Source organism: Passer montanus, unplaced genomic scaffold (genome assembly GCF_014805655.1).
Source record: "Passer montanus isolate IOZ18808 unplaced genomic scaffold, ASM1480565v1 scaffold18, whole genome shotgun sequence".
Taxonomy (NCBI): Eukaryota; Metazoa; Chordata; class Aves; order Passeriformes; family Passeridae; genus Passer; species Passer montanus.
The window spans coordinates 9,747,731-9,765,340 of record NW_024365381.1 but is presented as its reverse complement, the minus strand read 5'-3'; the positions used below and the strand labels follow the sequence as shown (position 1 = coordinate 9,765,340).

At 44.3% G+C, this 17,610-nt stretch overlaps 1 protein-coding gene across 3 annotated transcripts in view; it reads right to left on the bottom strand.

Annotated features, from left to right (window-relative positions):
* RGS6 (regulator of G protein signaling 6) overlaps positions 1-17,610 on the bottom strand; it is a 262,968-nt gene that overhangs the window by 24,985 nt on the left and 220,373 nt on the right. For all 3 annotated transcript variants that reach the window (XM_039705211.1, XM_039705210.1, XM_039705212.1), the window contains one exon: positions 3,855-3,944. In XM_039705211.1, coding sequence (XP_039561145.1) covers positions 3,855-3,944 — 90 coding nt within the window. The remainder of the gene's footprint in view (positions 1-3,854; positions 3,945-17,610) is intronic.

Sequence of the window (17,610 nt, the reverse complement as noted above, 5' to 3'; positions counted from 1 at the left end):
TACAGCTGTGGCTGTCTTTCCAGGATGCTTCCCTGCCTGTGGGCAGGGCTGGGTGACAGGAAGCCACCCCATCCCAGGCTGACATGAACACCAGCACTGTGACAGTTCAGCTGCCGCTTCAGTAATGCAGAGATGCCAACCAATGTCATTGTTTCACCTTTGCAGTGAGTAATGGAAAGTACCTCGAGGTCTTTTCTGTTCCTTTCGCTCCCTTCTCTGCAAAAATAACTAGCAGAGCACGTGTCTGGCTGCTTCTTCACCATTAACAAAAGTTCCTGTGCACTCACATCCCCTTCCATGGTGCACTAACTAATCCACAATGCTCTTTCCCCAGGGAATAAACCCCTGCTCTGCAGCCAAGTCACCCTGCCAAAATGCCTACTTGCCTTGACTGAGGAAGTTTATCACAGCACTTGTCCTGACAGGTGGATCACTGCTGTCTAAGGACACCCAGCCACCATTTTGGCTACTGTGGAGGAGGGCTGGAGGGCAATGCAGTGGTGATTACCTGCTGTAAGTATCCTGCAGCAAGGTGCCTATCAGCAGAAACAGGAGCAGGTCAGTGCTTGACTCTGCGTAGCACCAGCGGGGTGTGTTGCATAGATACACAAATAAAACGCAGCGAGTCCCTCAGGGATCTCAGCACGTCCAGCCCTTCACTGCCCAGCCACACACCTCCAGCAGATCCATGATTTCTACCTGCTGCAGAGAGGGGGCTGGGAATGGAGGCCCAAAGCTCCACTTGGGCTGGGCATATGGCCATTCCTCCTGAGGACAGGGCTGTGTTCTCATCTCTCCTCCAGCCTGGCAGGGAGGAGGCCTTCTGTTCAAGACAGAAGGCTACACCCAGTTTTTCCCCTCTGCAGCTCACTGCTTCTAATCACACCCTTGCTGGAGGCCAACCTCATGTTCCCTGCTGAGCACCATGAATCTGCAGGATTGAGGCCAGTAATACTGTGGTTACTTGCAATAATGACACTGGGAAGAACGGAGAAAAAACATCTAAAATGGATTAACAAAATATGTATGTCTGGCCTGTACACAGCCCATGTCTGCTGTCTTGCATCAGTTAGTGGTGTGAACAATATGTTCCCCTCATAATTCTGTCACTGTATCTCAATCTCAACCCAGAAGTTCTCTCTCCATTAGTGTACTCCCAGAGCAGGCATGGAAAACTCTCACATCTGTGGTTATTGTATGGTGTGGAAGAAAGTAACTCTTCAAACTTACAGTATTTTACAAATACCAGAAATGTGAAGTATGTTTTGAAGCACTAATCAACCTTTGGCATCTCTCTTGCTGAGCAGGTCACTATTATTATTGCCCTTTGAAAAAGAGGAGGATATAGGACAGGCAAGGTTGAACTTTTTTCCCCAAGCTCACACATGAAGTCATGTAGGGTAACCAGGAAAAGCATACAGATTTTATGGCTCCCAGTTCTGTGCTCTAGCCACACAGTCTACCTTTTCCTTTTGCCTGCCCTTTTAGTTTGCTATAACCCAGTGCTGGAGAGCAAAAGATCCTAAATGACACCAATTAATCCACAAAACATTAATGTGGGAATCTGAAGCCGTAGTTTATTTGCTTAGTGCAAGCAATTCTTTTACCCCACGTCCATCACGCTGTGCTTCTGACAGAACTTATTTTCAGTAATGAAAGTAAGCTATGTCATATCAGCGTGGTGTACAAGCCATGTGAGGATAATGACTTTGGGGAAAGACAGGCCTCAGAGAGATGTACTCATCACAACTTAAAGAACTGCACTGAATTTCTATTTACCTCGGTAAATCCAGGACTTTATTTGCAGGCTCTAATGTGTCACTGGGTTCCTCTTTTTATTCCCTTGCTTTCTAGCTATTTAGAGGAATTTTAAAAGGCTGCCTCTCAAAGCTGCACCAAACGTCCTAAAGATAGGACCATGTGGCTCAGCATACAGAAATGTCATGTTCTTTCTATCATCATCTCTGTACCTACTGTTTCCAAAACATTCACTTGCCCAACACAGTGTAATGTGGTTGCAAAGAGCTTTACAGATTCTGGAGTAACACCAACCCCCCCCCCCCCACACCCATTATGTGCAGCGGATAAAAAGAACATCTTCATCTCTGTACCTACTGTTTCCAAAACATTCACTTGCCCAACACAGTGTAATGTGGTTGCAAAAAGCTTTACAGATTCTGGAGTAACCCCAACCCCCCCCCCCCCACACACATTATGTGCAGCTGATGAACAGCACATCTGCACTGATCTACTCCTGCCTTTTTTGTGCCTTCATATGTTTACTTGTGCACCCAACAGCTCTTTCTAAAAGAAACTTGATTCTTACTTTCACGGTTGCGTTAACATGACACCAAAACCCGCTCCTGCGGCAGTTTGCAGGGGGATGAGGATGTCATGCTGACACATCCAGGGCTTGATCTGACAGCAAACAACAATTGCAAAAAAATAAACCTTTGGTTTGAATGGGTTTGGCTGGGAGGAGAAAGCTCTCCTGGCTTTCAAGCACACGAACCCTCATGTGTTCAATGGAGACTGGGCGGTAGGGGGGCCATAAGCTGCTGGGGGTAGGAAGATGGCAGGGGCTTTTATGGTTTATACCATCAGAAGACTTTGCCTCACGCCTTCTTCATTCCCCAGTCTCTGAGCTAAGTCAGGTCCAACCCTTCTAAATGTAAGCAGCACTGGTTTATGCTGTCTCAGACCAGACATTTTGAAACAGAAGGCTGACTGCTGCCCTCCACTACCTTTCGCTAATCCACCTGCCAGTAGTCTCAGGCACAGCAGACAGAGGGGCTTGTCTCCTTTTGTCACCATATGCATGCTTTTAGGGCACACAATGACAATCAGGACAAAAATACCACTGGGATTTCATTGTATTGTGCCGATGCAATGTAATTTGGCAGCACACAGAGAATGCAGCAGAAAAACAGCAGGGAAGATGGTGATGGGAAACCACACACTCAGGCTTCAGGAGTCAGGAGTCAGTTTATGTACAGTCCTGGAAGCCAAATGCAATTAGGACATACACACATGTACATGGCATGCACATGCACACAGACACACACACAGAGCTATGGGAATTAATCAGGAGTTGCAGGAAGCATTTGAGCACAGCCACACACGCAGCAATCAGTAGCTTATCTCCTAGACCCCTTAGAAAGAGTGGACTCGAGGACAGGAGTTGTAATTTCACATAACTGCTCCTTTGCTACCCTGATCTGGAGGCTTCTGACAGAATCATAGTGCTGGCAGAGCTCATGCAGATATCAAAAAGGCTAAGAAGAGCTCAAACCCAGATTTCTTGTGAGACAATGCGGCTGGAATTTTTGATTACTACATGCATTGCAATTATTCCCTGTCTCTGAGGAAAAGCAAGCATCTCTGGGGAGGCAAAAGCAAGGGAAAGGAGTATGGGAATTGCTGCAGGGGGATCTATAGGTAAGGCATCCAAAAAGAATATCACATGCTGAGACTAGGGAGGTGAAAACCTTAACAGGTGAATTTTGCACCAGTAATGAAAGGATTGATGGGTTCTGCCTCTCATATCACATGCCATCTTTTCCATGAGGAAGAGGTAATATAATTTATATTGTCTGCACTGAGTTTGGGAGACAGCTGTGCAAGATAAACACCTTCCCACACTACTTTTACCTTGAGTCACCATGTTTTCCCCGAAACTCATGCTGAGGCTGTGCACATGGATGCCATGCCCCCAGTGAAGAAGATAAAAGTGCTCATTCCCTTCTTAAAGGAAAAAAAATGCAAACAATATTTTCACTTTCACACTTGCAGCAAGCAGCAGGCGAGAATCAAGACGTGCTAAGAGATGCAAGCATGTCCTTTCCAACAGATACCTTCTTCTTTGCCAGCAGTAAGTCCTGGTAAGCATTCGAACGCAGAAAGCGCGCATAGCTGTCACTCTTCATCAGCTTGTAAATGTGCTCCTGTGGGATAGGAGGAATGAGAGACAGAGAGTTGTTATCAAACCTCATTTAGACACCGCAGGAACTTAAAACACGGAGAATTGGAAGGAAGAGAGACTGATCAGAGTTCTAATTAAGTCTGCTGTTATTGATTATCTGTGTTGTGGTGGTGTACACGAGGTCCATCCTGGGGCAGGACCCTGCTGTGCCTGGGGCTGTATGAACACAAAACAGAGAGACGGCCCTCACCCCAAAGGCTAGCACACATTATTCACTCATCAGGATTATTCTGCAAAGATTGCAACACTCTGAAGTCCCCAGATTATAAGAAAGTGCCTACCCTGGAAAGAAGAAATGAAGATCAGAAATTGTCTCATAGATTAGGTTTCATTTTACCAGCTACAGGTACTGGAACAATCACTCAGCACTCCCTTTCTGTTCATGGAGGGGAACTGATACTTGCACACATTCCATCTCCACTTTAGACATGCACTCAAGTAAGCCAATGTGTTAATGTCCTGAAAAAGCCTGTATCTGAGGTGACTGTGCAGGGAAGTTATATGACTAGTTCCGATGTGGACGGCTACATCCTATGTATGAAGTTACATTGAATGAGTCTCTCTCTTAGGGTCATCTCTTAAGCCAAACTGCTGTTACCAGTTTGCACTGAGAGCACTTACTATGTGTATCTTCAAATTTAAAAAGTGGTGTTTCATTGCAGCAGAACTTAATACATACCCTTGTCTAATTTCCTTGCTAAGCTTTACTTTCCTGCTGAGAATCCTTTAACACAGTCAGCTTTTCTCCTAGTTATCCCTGGATTTACAAAAGATATTATCCCAAACACCAGGAAAATCAAATCAAAATACTTTGACCAAACAATGACTGAGAACACACTGAAGGGCTCAAGAGGAAAAAAGGCACCTTGGACCTTTCTCTTAGACTTTGCCCAAGGAAGTACTTTTATAGAGTCAATGAGCAGTTTTATCTATAGTGAATTATACAACGTGAAATATCCTCTCCTGCCCTAAAGCCATTGTACGTGAAACTTTAGAAGAACCAAGCCAGACAGAAGTCACATAGCTTATTTCAGTGTGTTAACAAGCCAAGCAGAATTCCCTTATCTTCACCATCACGGGTAATTAGCAATGACCTGTCTATACACAGAAGAACTGCTTAATTCAGCTTTCTTACACTATTTGGTGTAGTCCTATGAGGGCCGCTGGTTTTCTTTTGACACAGCATAAATGTAGTATTCTTTGAGCTACATCCTGGTGTGGAACAATTTTTACTGGTTAATTTCCATACTTGCTTTTAGTCTTGACAGATCCTCATTTGTGCAGCGCTATCTATCCAAAGGACAGCACAAGATTTTGCAATAGAATCGTTCATATAAAGCTATTTGGCAACTGTCACCCTTCTTGCTTCAGAAAAAACACATGGTAGGGCACAGTTTCATACTGCTCATGTACAGCATTTCCATGAGATTTGACATCCAGCTGTGGGACATTTGTTCTATTTATGCAGGACAGAATGAGCCAAGTATGCCCTAAGACAAGAAGAGGGAAAATAATGCACATCATGGATATGATAATCAAAAGGTTTGCATTCTCTCGCATGAATAAGGATTTTCAACATCAGTTCTCTCTTAAATACTTCAACTAGCATAAACTCAAGACTCTGCTGATTTAAACCATACCTCAACCAGTTTGCCTGTACTGCTACATCTTAAGGTTTCCAAGGAGACTCCATGTCCTCCTAATGAGTTCTTTGTAACTACTTGGGAAACAAACCCACTTAACTGGTGTTTTTCCAGGACCATGAGGAGACTGATGAGTTAAGTGGGAGCCTTGTAGCCCTTCAACACTAAAGGGCCTAAGGGGTCTCCAGAGCCTTCATACTCTCAGTGATCCTCTTTCCAGCACCCAGTACCAGCAGGGTGCAGGTGGGACAGGTGCTGAGTGGGCAGGAAGGTGCTGTGGCTCAGGCAACATGGTGGGTGACAGGGATATTTATATTGACATTTTGCTAGACATGAATAATTTTTTACTGTCTTTATGTCTCCAAATGGTTTCTTTACCAGTGGTCAGACAACTGTGTCTGGTCAGAAACATGAGGATAACATTTTTGGAAAATAACTTCCAGTTTTCATTGCCACACAGACAGAGGCAAAGGACAACACACGAGGCTGGCCATACAACCCACCTGTATACCAGTGACAACTATCACTCTTGCTCATGTCAAGACAACTTCATGTATTTGACCTTAAAACAGTATAAACTCAGTAACTGGTGGTCAGAAGGAGAAAAAATTGCTTTGATGCTGAGATAAAATAAACCACAAGCTGCCTTCTTAACTGAAGCTCTTCCCTGAAACAGGACTATTACACAGCCACAGCCCTGCTGCCACTGCAGTTAGCTAATTGGTATGAAGCATTTTCTCTGCTTTTCACATCTTGGAATCACTAAACAGCAACAGTGCTACCTTTCAGCTGATCACCACAGATATAATCAAACAGGGAATAACTATTCCTAGGCTTTGAATGTTAATGAAGAAAGAAGGTTGGGCATAGGAAAAAGAGAGACATGCATAGCTACAGAAGCAAACTTAACTTTTTAATTGTAAGAATGCAAAGGGCTTGCTTTCAACAGTCTCTAGACTGAAGGCATGAATGATACACTAGTAATCTATTTTACAACACTGCATTTCTGAAGCACCTACTGGAAATCTGAGCCAGTTGCTCAGATCAGCAAAGACTGACTTCCAATTTGCAACAGTACAGGACAACTTGCACTGCTACAGTGAAAATCCCTACTGAGACTGCACCATGAAGATTTCTGCTAAAATTGTGGCTGCAGTGTGTGTCCAGCCCATTTACACTCCAAATCTAGCTGCAGGATGGGACAAACCAGTGGCTAGAACATTTGTTTTGATCTGTAGCCTACTCTGTTCTTTGCCACCAAGCTATTTTCTCTTATGCATTCTAGAATCTGCAACTTCCTAGGGAGAACCTACAGCTAGTGTTTAGCAGCTCCTCATTCCATAAATATATTGAAGACTACAGGAGATCTAACAACTGATCATATTCTTCTGTGGAAGCCTGAGCAACAGGCAGAGGTGTGGGCTTGGATTTAGTTGCTCTGTGCAATGTGTGCAAATTGTCTTGTCCTTCTCTGTCATGGATTTTTAGCTCACTTTGGATCACTGCAACCCACTGATCTCTCACTTCTTATTTTACTGAGCAGCTGGGTTTTTTTCCACCTTTTTATCACAGGGTGGAAAGGAAGGATAACCACGTTAAAGACAGAAATTTCCCAATGCAATGCACTTTATAAACATGCACAATCTCCCTGACATTATGCGACAGTGCTGGTAAGAAGTCTGAGCTTTTCCATCTCTATACTGAGATAATTCTCCATTTCTTAAGTTGTTTATTACAGGGTGATGAGCTCACTATTGCTGGTTCTCTAAACAGAAAAAGTAAATGCACTACCTGTGTAACTTTTAACAATGCAGCTGCAGACATTCTAGTCTCTTCCACTGTGAGCAGTCTGTCCAGAATTATCACTGCAACACTTCTTTACAGTTCCTGTGCCCCATCTGCACAAGAGCAGGAGGACCATTTCTTCTAGGTGGTGTGGGCTCTCCCAGCCACTGCCGTGTACCATTTCCCAAATATGGCTCAGTCTCACAGCTCCCTGCTCCAGCCCTAAGACAGCAATCCTTTAGCGAATTACATTGCAAACCCAAGGATTTAAAACAATCATCTAACAAAACTGCCCAAGTGATCTATTAAACCATAAAAAGGTAGCTTATGAAACCAGATAAAAGGCAGGGAAAAAAAGTCTTTAAAGATTTGGCCAGCAGCTGACAGGAATCACATCTCCCACTGGTCTCCCCCGCAGCCTTGCCAGCTCTATCTGAGCACCGAGCTGCCATCTCAGGCCACTGCAGTGGCAGCTGCAAGTGGAGACACTGACTTGACATGTGTGAGGGAGCCCTGGCAAGCTGGCTTTTTGAGCTGACCAGTCACTCAGTCCCTCACACAGCATGCTGCTGATGAGTGCTGGCTGTACTAATACTCTCCTGTGACCATGGGTGCACATTGGGAAATGTCAGTCTAACATGGAGAGTGAACAAGAACCTGTTTTTCTAAGTGCAGTGGATTTCATCTACAGGAAGCAAACAAATCCCTTACAAGACCCCTGCAAGCAGAACAGGTTTGCTATCAAAGGTCCCCATGACTGTTGTTTCCCAGCTCTTGAACCAAGGCAACATAGGCAATGGGATCTGCTTGCATCTCGCTCTGAGAAAAAGGAGATGCTCTTTTGTGTTTTATGCATCTGAATCACATCTCCTCCATGGTGGGAAAAATATGCAGTGGTCCTGAGGGCTGTCCAGCTTCACTGAGCATACTGTCTGTACATGGTCTTCTGTCATGAGAGTTACGCTTCAGACAACATAACCATTCCACTTGCCACAACCATTACATGATATAAAGAAGAACAAAAAGTACATTTAAAAGGGGGAAATGTTGTCCCTTTTAGAAAATAAAGGAACCAATGAGATAAATCACAAAAAAATTCTATTTTACAATGATGTGAAACCAATAGGAAATCCCAACCCTGACAGCTGACAGCTTAAGTGCAGGGAAATAAACCCTGATGAGGCTCAGCATCTCTTGGCTATTTTCCTTCCACAAGCTTTACCTTTGGAAAGAGATGAAGGACATGTTTAGTAAATTATTCCTGACAAGAGGGGAAAAGGGGAGCAAAAAATAAAGTTTGCAATCCAGACGGGAATGTAGGAGGTGGCTGAGATAGCAGAAACCATCTCAAAGCTGCACCTGCTCCAAATCAATGTGCTGCAATGTGATCTCAGGTCTCTCTTCCCCCTCACAGTCAAAGCACAGTGACCCTGAGGAGGGCATGAGTACCAGATAAGCAGAACATTGGGAACATTAAAAAAAAAGTGGGAAAAATCCTGAATGATAAAAAAATAATAACATCTGCTTGCATAAGGCACATGGTAGATGCCAGGAATTACCTTCTCCATTAAGAATGTTTCTTTTTAGCAGAAAACCTTGGTTCTTTCCTCTGATTTGTGTATATGAGACAAGAAGAGAATCGGTGGTTAAACATCCATTCCTAATTTCACTAGTATTTTACTCATCTTGATATTTTGTGACAGGCTTGAGATTTTTTTGGAGTTGTAAACGCCAAGCACAATGTTCTCATGAACTTTGAACACCAGCTAGATTCCATAAAGCCCTTAAATTTGAACTTGCTGATATAAATTTTTCTCTGTTCATGCCTAAACAGAGCTGCAAACTTTCGGTGATGATGGGGAATAAGGATATGGCCAATTCTTTGCTCACTTCAAGCACAGGTTTCCCATTCAGCACATTTATAGAACAGATCATCTTGACTACCATTACACAGCACATACCGAACAATCAAGTGATCAGGCCCAGCTAGCCATGGGTATAGGAAAAGCACATCCTGCCTGACCAACCTGATTTCCTTTTATGACCAGGTGACCTGCCTGGTGGATGAGGGAAAGGCTGTGGATTAAGTCTACTTGGAATTCAAAAAAGCCTTCAATACTGTTTCCCATGGCCTTCTCCTGGAGAAGCTAGCAGTCCCTGGTTTGGAGAGGTGCACTCTTTGCTTACAAACTACCAAAATGGCTGGGCTGAGAGAGTGGTGGTGAATGGAGTTACATCCTGGCAGCCAGTCCCCAGTGGTGGCCCCAGCGCTCAGTATTGGGGTCAGTCCTGTTTAACGTCTTTACTGATGATTTGGATGAGGGGATCCAGTGCACCATCAGCCATTTCAGAGATGACACTAAGTTGGGTGGAAGTGTTGATCTGCTGGAGGGCAGGAAGGCTCTGCAGAGGGATCTGGACAGGTTGGATCAATGAGCCAAGGCCAGTGGTAAGAGGTTCAGCAAGGTCAAGTGCCAGATCTTGCACTTGGGTCACAACAGCCCCAGGCAGTGCTACAGGATGGGGGATGAGTGACTGGAAAGCTGCCTGGCAGAAAAGGACCTGAGAGAGCTGGTCTGCAGCAGCTGAACATGAGCCAGAGTCTGCCCAGGTGGCCAAGAAGACCAATGGCACCCTGGCCTGTATCAGCAATAGCATGGCCAGCAGGGCCAGGGCAGTGATTGTCCCCCTGTACTTGGCACTGGAGAGGCCCCGCTTTGAGTCCTGTGTCCAGTTTTGAGTCCCTCACTGCAAGAAAGAAATTGAGGTATTGGAGCATGTCCAGAGAAGGGCATGAAAATGGTGATGGGTCTAGAAAGTTACTCAGATAAGGAGCAGCTGAAGGAGGTGAGATTGTTCAGCTTGGAGAAAAGGAAGCTCAGAGGAGACCTTAGCACTCTACAACTGTCTGAAAGGATGATGAAGACATGTGGGGGTCAGCATCTTCTCCGAGGCAACCAGCGACAGAATTAGAAGAAATGGCCTCAAGCTATACCAGCAGAGGTTCAGGTTGGACATCAGGAATATTTTTTTCACTGAAAGGGTGGTTAAGCAATGGAATGGGCTGCCCAGGGAGTCAGTGGAGTCACCAGCCCTGGAAGTGTTCAAGAAATGAATGGAAATGGCACTTAGTGCTGTGATTTAATTCACATGGTGGCATTTGGTCAAAGGCTGTACTTCATGATCTTTGGGTTATTTGCCCACCTTAATGATTCTATTCCATGGTTTTTAGCTCAGTTTACACTAAGGCTAGATAGCTGTTGAGATGCACTTGAGCTGCAAGTGTCCACTTTGCCTTTCATAAACTGGTCAGAAACCTCCTTGCTGTAGCAATCCCACTAACGTCTGCATTCTTTTGGAGCACTCCTTTACCCTGTCATCAACACCTGGTAATAACTAGTGAGAGCTGATTTGGAGACCCCTTTTGTATTGCAATCATGCAGCCAAACCTCTGGCCAACTCCAAAGGAGATTTGCAGCATGTCAGACAAATCCATTAAAAGAAAAGGCCACAAGCAATGTAAAGCAGTAGATTAAACAACTAAATAAATAACAGCACAATGCAATGAATGCTAATATTTGTGCCACCCGTATGCTTGGCACTGGGGAGGAATTTACTTCAGATTCACACATGAGAGAGGGCTGCCTGAGTGAAGACCTTGTGGCCTTTGCTGGAAGGATGGGAAGAGATGCCAACTGAGAACCTGCCTGGAGTTTGTTTTTGGAAGAGCTGTCTCTATAGCACAAAGAGGACGTGGGAAGGAGAAAGCAGACGCTCCTACAAGCACATGGTGTGTGACTGCTGCACCTTCCAATTAGACTTGGCAGCAGCCTAGTGCCTGTCTGTCGGCACCTCTGCTCTGCACAGGCATTTGTGGCAAAGGAACTGAGGTTAACCCCTCTGCCAGCACACACACATACTGCAGTCAGCAAAACCTGCTATCCACGGGTTAGAGATGTGTCCTGTTAACTCTGCTGTACTCTTCCCAGCTCATCCTCAAGAATCCTGTTTGACCAGCAGAACTCCCTACCACACAACCACCAGAATCTCCCAAAATGCCAAAGAAAGGAAAGGACACTACTCCGCTTTAGCAGTTGCTTGTGCCAAAACTGAGTGTAACACTTTTTAGGAGCAATTATGATCAACTGCATTCAACCTAAATGATGGTGCTAAAATGTGCTTTGGAAAAAGCAGTAAAAATTGCTGCATCAGCTCTGGAAGCTGAAGTAGTTGGTAGCAGGCACAGTTGAGATGAGCCAAACAGTGAAGAAGCTGCAGAAGAGACCTTCACGTTTGCCCTGATTGAACTTGATAGGAAAACACCAGTAGGGGTGAGAAAGCAGGGAAACGTGCACTTTTTATTCTAATTCCCTTTAATGTTTCCAAATCCCCACTAAGAGCGCTTCTCGATCTGCTTATTCTGGTCTCTGCATTCAGGATTTCACTCTTCTCAAAAACGCTGTAGTGGCTGTTTGAGCTGCCTGCCTGCCTGCACCAGGGTGAGCCCCTTCCCGGAGCCTCTCTGCTAGCCGGCAGTGCTGCCATCTAGCAGGGCCAGGCGGGACTGGATGCTCTGGCTTCTGCAGGACTGCGTGGCTGTCCTGGATTTACAGTTGGAAAAGAAATGCTTCAGGTTGCTAAACGGCACATAAGGGTCTTGGTCAAGAGTGAATTGCTCTGGAAAATCTTTTTTTGCCAGTCTCAAGTATTCAAGGCACAAAATTTACACCAAATTTTAGCTGGTGCATTTTTTTCACATTCAAGCAAGTTGCTTTTACTACTAAGGAAAAAAAAAAATAAATTAATAAATATCCTATAATACAGACCAACCTCCCTGCTAAACTAAAAAGCATAATTTTTTTTTCAGCCCACAAAATGAAATTACACTGGGCTGAAAGCACAGGAATGTAAGAAAGAGCCTTAGCAAGAGGGATAACTGTAAGCAATGAGAGCTCATTTTGAGTAATACACAGAAATCCTTTGTTTAGCCCTGTAGATACATAGTTGGAAACACAATGTAAATCTTTCATGGAAAAGCACATTGATAAAAGAAACACATAAATTTAGCTATGGCTCCTCTACAAATTGATGAGACAACTGGTTTGCTTCATATCTTCAAACACAAATGTGAGGGCAGACCTGTTGAGGGTCAATGGCAGACGCAATGCAGAGGACTAGAGGCAAAGGGCTGTTGAGTGCTGTGCAGTTAAGGGGTCAGCCTGGTACTGCAGGAGGATTTAGTCCTAAATATAGCAAGGACTATCCTGGGAGACAAGAGTGGGCTGCTGGGAGTCTAACGCCATATGAGCAGCTTTAGGTTTTGAGAACAATGATCATGGCTAAGAGGCTGATTCTCTCAATATGGGCCAAATCCTGGCTACTGGCAAAAAGCCCAAGTGAAAAGGTTTTGCCTGGGAGGAGGGGACAACCTTCTGTAGCATTCAGGAGACTGGCATTTCTTTTTGAAACAATACAATATGTAGGAGTTGCAGCAATGAAGATGAGGTTTTTCCCTCCTGTGCATGCTGTGGTACAGCTATGGGGTGTAACTACTCAACCTTCTGGTCAGCACCTTGACACCTGCAGGCTGTCAGCAACTTCCTCCTTGTCTTCTCCGTGAAAAATCCTGCCAAAAAGCTGAACTGCACCAAGGAGAGGAACATGCAGAACCCCTCACACAGTAGAAGGAAATTATATTTCAGTGAGGCATACTGTGTTCCATAGGGCAGGATACAGCCCTACAGAAACAAGCAGAACACAGATTCTGAGTAAAGGCAGCTATGCTGAGATAGAGAACACCAACCCTGCTTGGATGCCTACCTAGAGAACACGTACTGGATAAATAGTTTTCCATGTCTCATTAACATTTTGACTGTAAGATATCTGCTGCTGTGTCATCTTGGGCTGCCATTAAGTGGTTGAACTCAAGATCTCAGAGTCCAAATGTATATTGAAATCTTTTAACTGTTTGCGAGCAAACCCCATCCTGACAGCCCACATTCATACCTGCTGTGGGCTGAGCAGAGAATTAAATGCATTGCTGATAGATCTTCCCAGGGATTTTTTCTTAAATTTTTAATTAGGAATGTGAACACTCAAAAAGGTAACAACCCCTTAAAAAAATTAAAGACCACAGTGTTCCTGCAGTGCATGAGTTTAGCAGGAAGAGATCATAACCCCAAAGTCCATGAGAAGTGGACTCCTGGAGTTCTGGCTTCTTGATTAGACGAAAGGATGTACTTGCAAGCACTTTCACTCTCTGTTTGGGAGAAAAGAAACAGTATCAGCAGCATCCTGACCTTCACATGAAGAGGAAATTCTCTTGCTCTGGATCTGACATGCAGTTGTTTCTTGCTTTCAAGAAGCACAGTGCACACTACTGACACAAGAGTCCCAGGGTCTCAGTGCTGAATTCAATTTTTGAGCAAGCTAGAGACTTTCCCATGTAATCCATCTAAAGGTATTTTTTGGAGGTATGAAATGTCTGGCACTGAGGCACTGTTAATACTCACGCATGTAGTTTTAGACAGCTTGGCAGGATCAGCACCCTGAATAACAGGCAGACTATTGTCCTGTGGGAATATGCTGACTGTTCTTGTTACTCCATTCTCACGATCTTTCATTTGAAGAGATCTGTTGCCTTCTGTCACTGTGTCTGCAAGGAGAGGGGTCACTTGTGACTTTTTCCTGGCCCTTTTTCTGCTTGTGTGTGACAGAAGGGTATTAGCTTAGACAGTAGGTTTGATCCCTGGTGCCTTCAGAGACAGAAAGGGAACAGCAAGACAAAGGATGGTAGATGTTTTTCACATAACATGACTGCTAAACTACAAATTAAAATGGAAGGCAAGAGATAAAATAAGTATTTTCTGATGTGTGGTGCATACATTAAAAAAAAAAAAAACAACTCCCAAGAAAGCAAAACAGGAAAATAATAACATAGAGTATCTGCTCCTATGTAAAGCTCTGCTTCAAGTCTTTTGTTTCCTGCTTTGCACAGCATCTGGCACACCTGTGTAAGCCTCCCCCATCACTTTCTATTTTTGCTCCAGACACCTAACTACTCTTCTGGCTGTATTTGTGGGGCTCTTGATTTTAGATTCTGTTGTAAGTTTTTTTGTGAAATCCACAAGGGAAGGAGCTTGCACTTTTGCTTCTAATTGTAATAAACACACAACAGTGAGACTCTGTATGTTTTCTGCAGTCATGATAACCCAAATACAAGGAAGACTGCAGTGAAAGGAAGGATTTTTTCCTCCAGTCCCACAGAATCAGAGCCAAAGGAGGAGAAGAGAATAAAGGTCAAGTCCTTGTCCAGTCCCTAACTTCCACAGGAAGGTGCAGGCTGTCAAAAGCCCCCAAGATCCCTGGGCACACCATTCACGTGTAAATACTGATGTCATGTAATAATGCTTTCAATTCCCCACAGCACAGGCTCAATGTCTCTGAGCAGCACTGGTTCAGGTGGACTTGATCCCCTCTTAGAGGCAAAGGACCTTGGTCTGCCCCATGTCCCCTTGCTGGCTGCCTGCACTGCTAACCCATCCTTAGTCGTTGTCCTTTATGCGCATGCCCGTACCTGGGGTGACTGGACAAAACTTTAAGAAAATAGGCATAATGCTTCTCCAAGTTCTTACACGAAAGATGATACAGACACACAATGAATTATTATTTTCACATCTTCCTTCCATGCTGTCATTTTGCTCCAGACCTATAAAAGGAATTCTCTATGCCCACTGAATAGACACCAGGCCTTTCACATCCTGTGCATGCTTAGAAATAAAAAGTTAGGAGAAGTCCCCCCTCATTTTCCCTTCTTGGTAAAAAATAACATTTCATTTCCAAGAGATCCTTGTTTAAACTTGGAAGTTTGGTTTTGAATTCAACAGGATCCTGTCAAATTCTGTCAGCACCTTGAGCTTCCTGATACAACCAGAATGCAAACTGATGACTGACCACTGATGAATCCTGCAAGGACTCGTATCTCTGTCACGGTCCAGAACAAATGGAGCTACACATGAGGCAGCTGAGAGCATGAAGTGGGCTCAAATCTCAAGATTAGATTTAAGCAAGAAAGTTTTTACAATGAAGATAATGAAACCCTGGCCAAGATTGTCCAGAAAGGCGGCAGATTCACTGTCTCTGGAAACATTCAAGGTCAAGTTGAACAGGGCTCTGAGAAACCTGATCTAGTTAAGGATCTACCCTGCTCATTTCAGGGGAACTGGACTAGATGAACTTTAAAGGTGCCTTCTGTCCCAAATTATTCTATGTTTCAAATCTGGGACAGGTACATTTCTGGTTTGAGCTGCCTGGAATTTAGCATTATGGTCTAAATCTGCTCTGGAATTAGCCAAGGATCTCAAAATAACAGTTAAATTCCTAATAGAGCCTGTGTTAGAACTGAATTTCCCTGTATTATCTTTATAGAAAGAACAGCTGGTTAGTTCAGGTAAAGGAATATCAACCTAAAACTCTATCTTATTTATTAAAGAATAAAAATAAACAAAACAGGAAAGGAATTCCAAAGACAACTGTGTGGCTTACCTGACTCTGCTACACCTAGCTCTGAAGTCTACCAGTAAATGTAGACTAAATGTCCCTACAAATATTACTGTGAGGAAGCACAATGCATCCTGGTGATACTAGCTCCTAACACCAAGGGACAGAGGAAGGGATTAAAGATTTTCTGAAGGCAGAAAGACATTTCAGGGGAGGCAAGGAGATGCTTGGTGGGGGTAGGAGAAGAATGGTTAAAAAACTAATAACATGTACAGATAAGCCATAATTGTCATACTCACAGCTCTGTGTTCCCATATAAAGATGAATTACTTTGGCTGTCAGCAGCTTCATTAGCCAAAAGAGGCCATTCAGATGGACCCAAACCTATTTACTTTCCAAAGCTGGCGGTGCCTGCTTCATATTGCAGGGCCCCACACTGGTTATTCAATGCTGCTGATAACTCCTGTGGGAGCTTACATCCTGCTAAGTACTTCACTGTTTAATTGAACTGACCTTTCCTGACGATGCCCCTTGTATTAAAAGCTGTTTTGGTCCCCAGTGAAAATGGTTTGATAATCATAATATTTTACTCAGAGGACAGTTGTCTAAGAGCAGAAAATAATCAGCTAAATTGGTAGGCTCCCCTCTGGAGGGGCCCAGGACTAAAATGACAGAAGGTTCTGCAGACCAAGATAGCTGGCAGAGCCGATGATGGGGACAGAGCCAGGAGCAGCACTGGGCTGTTCAAGGACAGAGGCACCAACAAACTGGACAGCTGGGGAGGGGAGTGCAGGCTGAGCCAGCACAGCACACTCTGCTCAGAGCTGAGGTGGGCTGGCACAGCTTGAGCTGGGCACGGGGTGGGCGATGGCACCTGTGGGAGCCACAGCAGGAGGGGCAGCTCCATGCAAGCCCAGCAGTGCAGGACTGTGGAGTGCAGCAGCACTGAGGGACACAGCACGGCAAGTATCTTAAGCTGAGATGGAGAAATGGCACAACATTTGCTTCTGTGGAACAGAAATGCATGTCAGCAAGAGGTCTGTCTGAAATAATAAATGCACACCAAAATCAGGTTTGGATTAGGAGCACTTTGGGGACTGAGATTTGGAGCTGAGATTTTCTTAAACGGAGCACCCATTTGCTTTCAGACCATGACTGGCCTGGGGACAAAGAGGTTTGAAGTGAGAGGAATGTTTGCCAAGAGCCTCTTTTCTCCCTGTTTTTATCCAGGCTAGTTGCCTTACCAGATGGTTGAGCAGCATCTGGGAGAGCTCTTTGGGGCTGGGAGCCAAGGGTGTGCAAAGAAGCACATCAAATGTAGACTATTAAGCACCTGATAACAAATGATGCTTTGCTTTCAACTTCCTGTTATAAAGCATTTGCTGGCCTCAGTGTGCTCTGCTACACTTTGCCCTTCCCAAGTACAGCAATGTGTCCATTTCCAGTGCTTTTTATACAGAATTGGCATTTTGTGGATCTCTCAAGTCACGACTAGAGTGCCACATCACTTTCTCTTATTCTTCCACTGCAGGAGTATCGAACTAATTTTCTCAGATCAGCCAACACTCTTCCTTCCTCTTAGTGGCTCAGACCTGAAGTCATTCAAAGAATGTGCTGTTGAGTAAACTAAATTTTTTCTTGTTTTTTACTTAAAAGGACATTTCAGTTGTTTTCCTCTTTGTGCTAATACTACTCAGGACA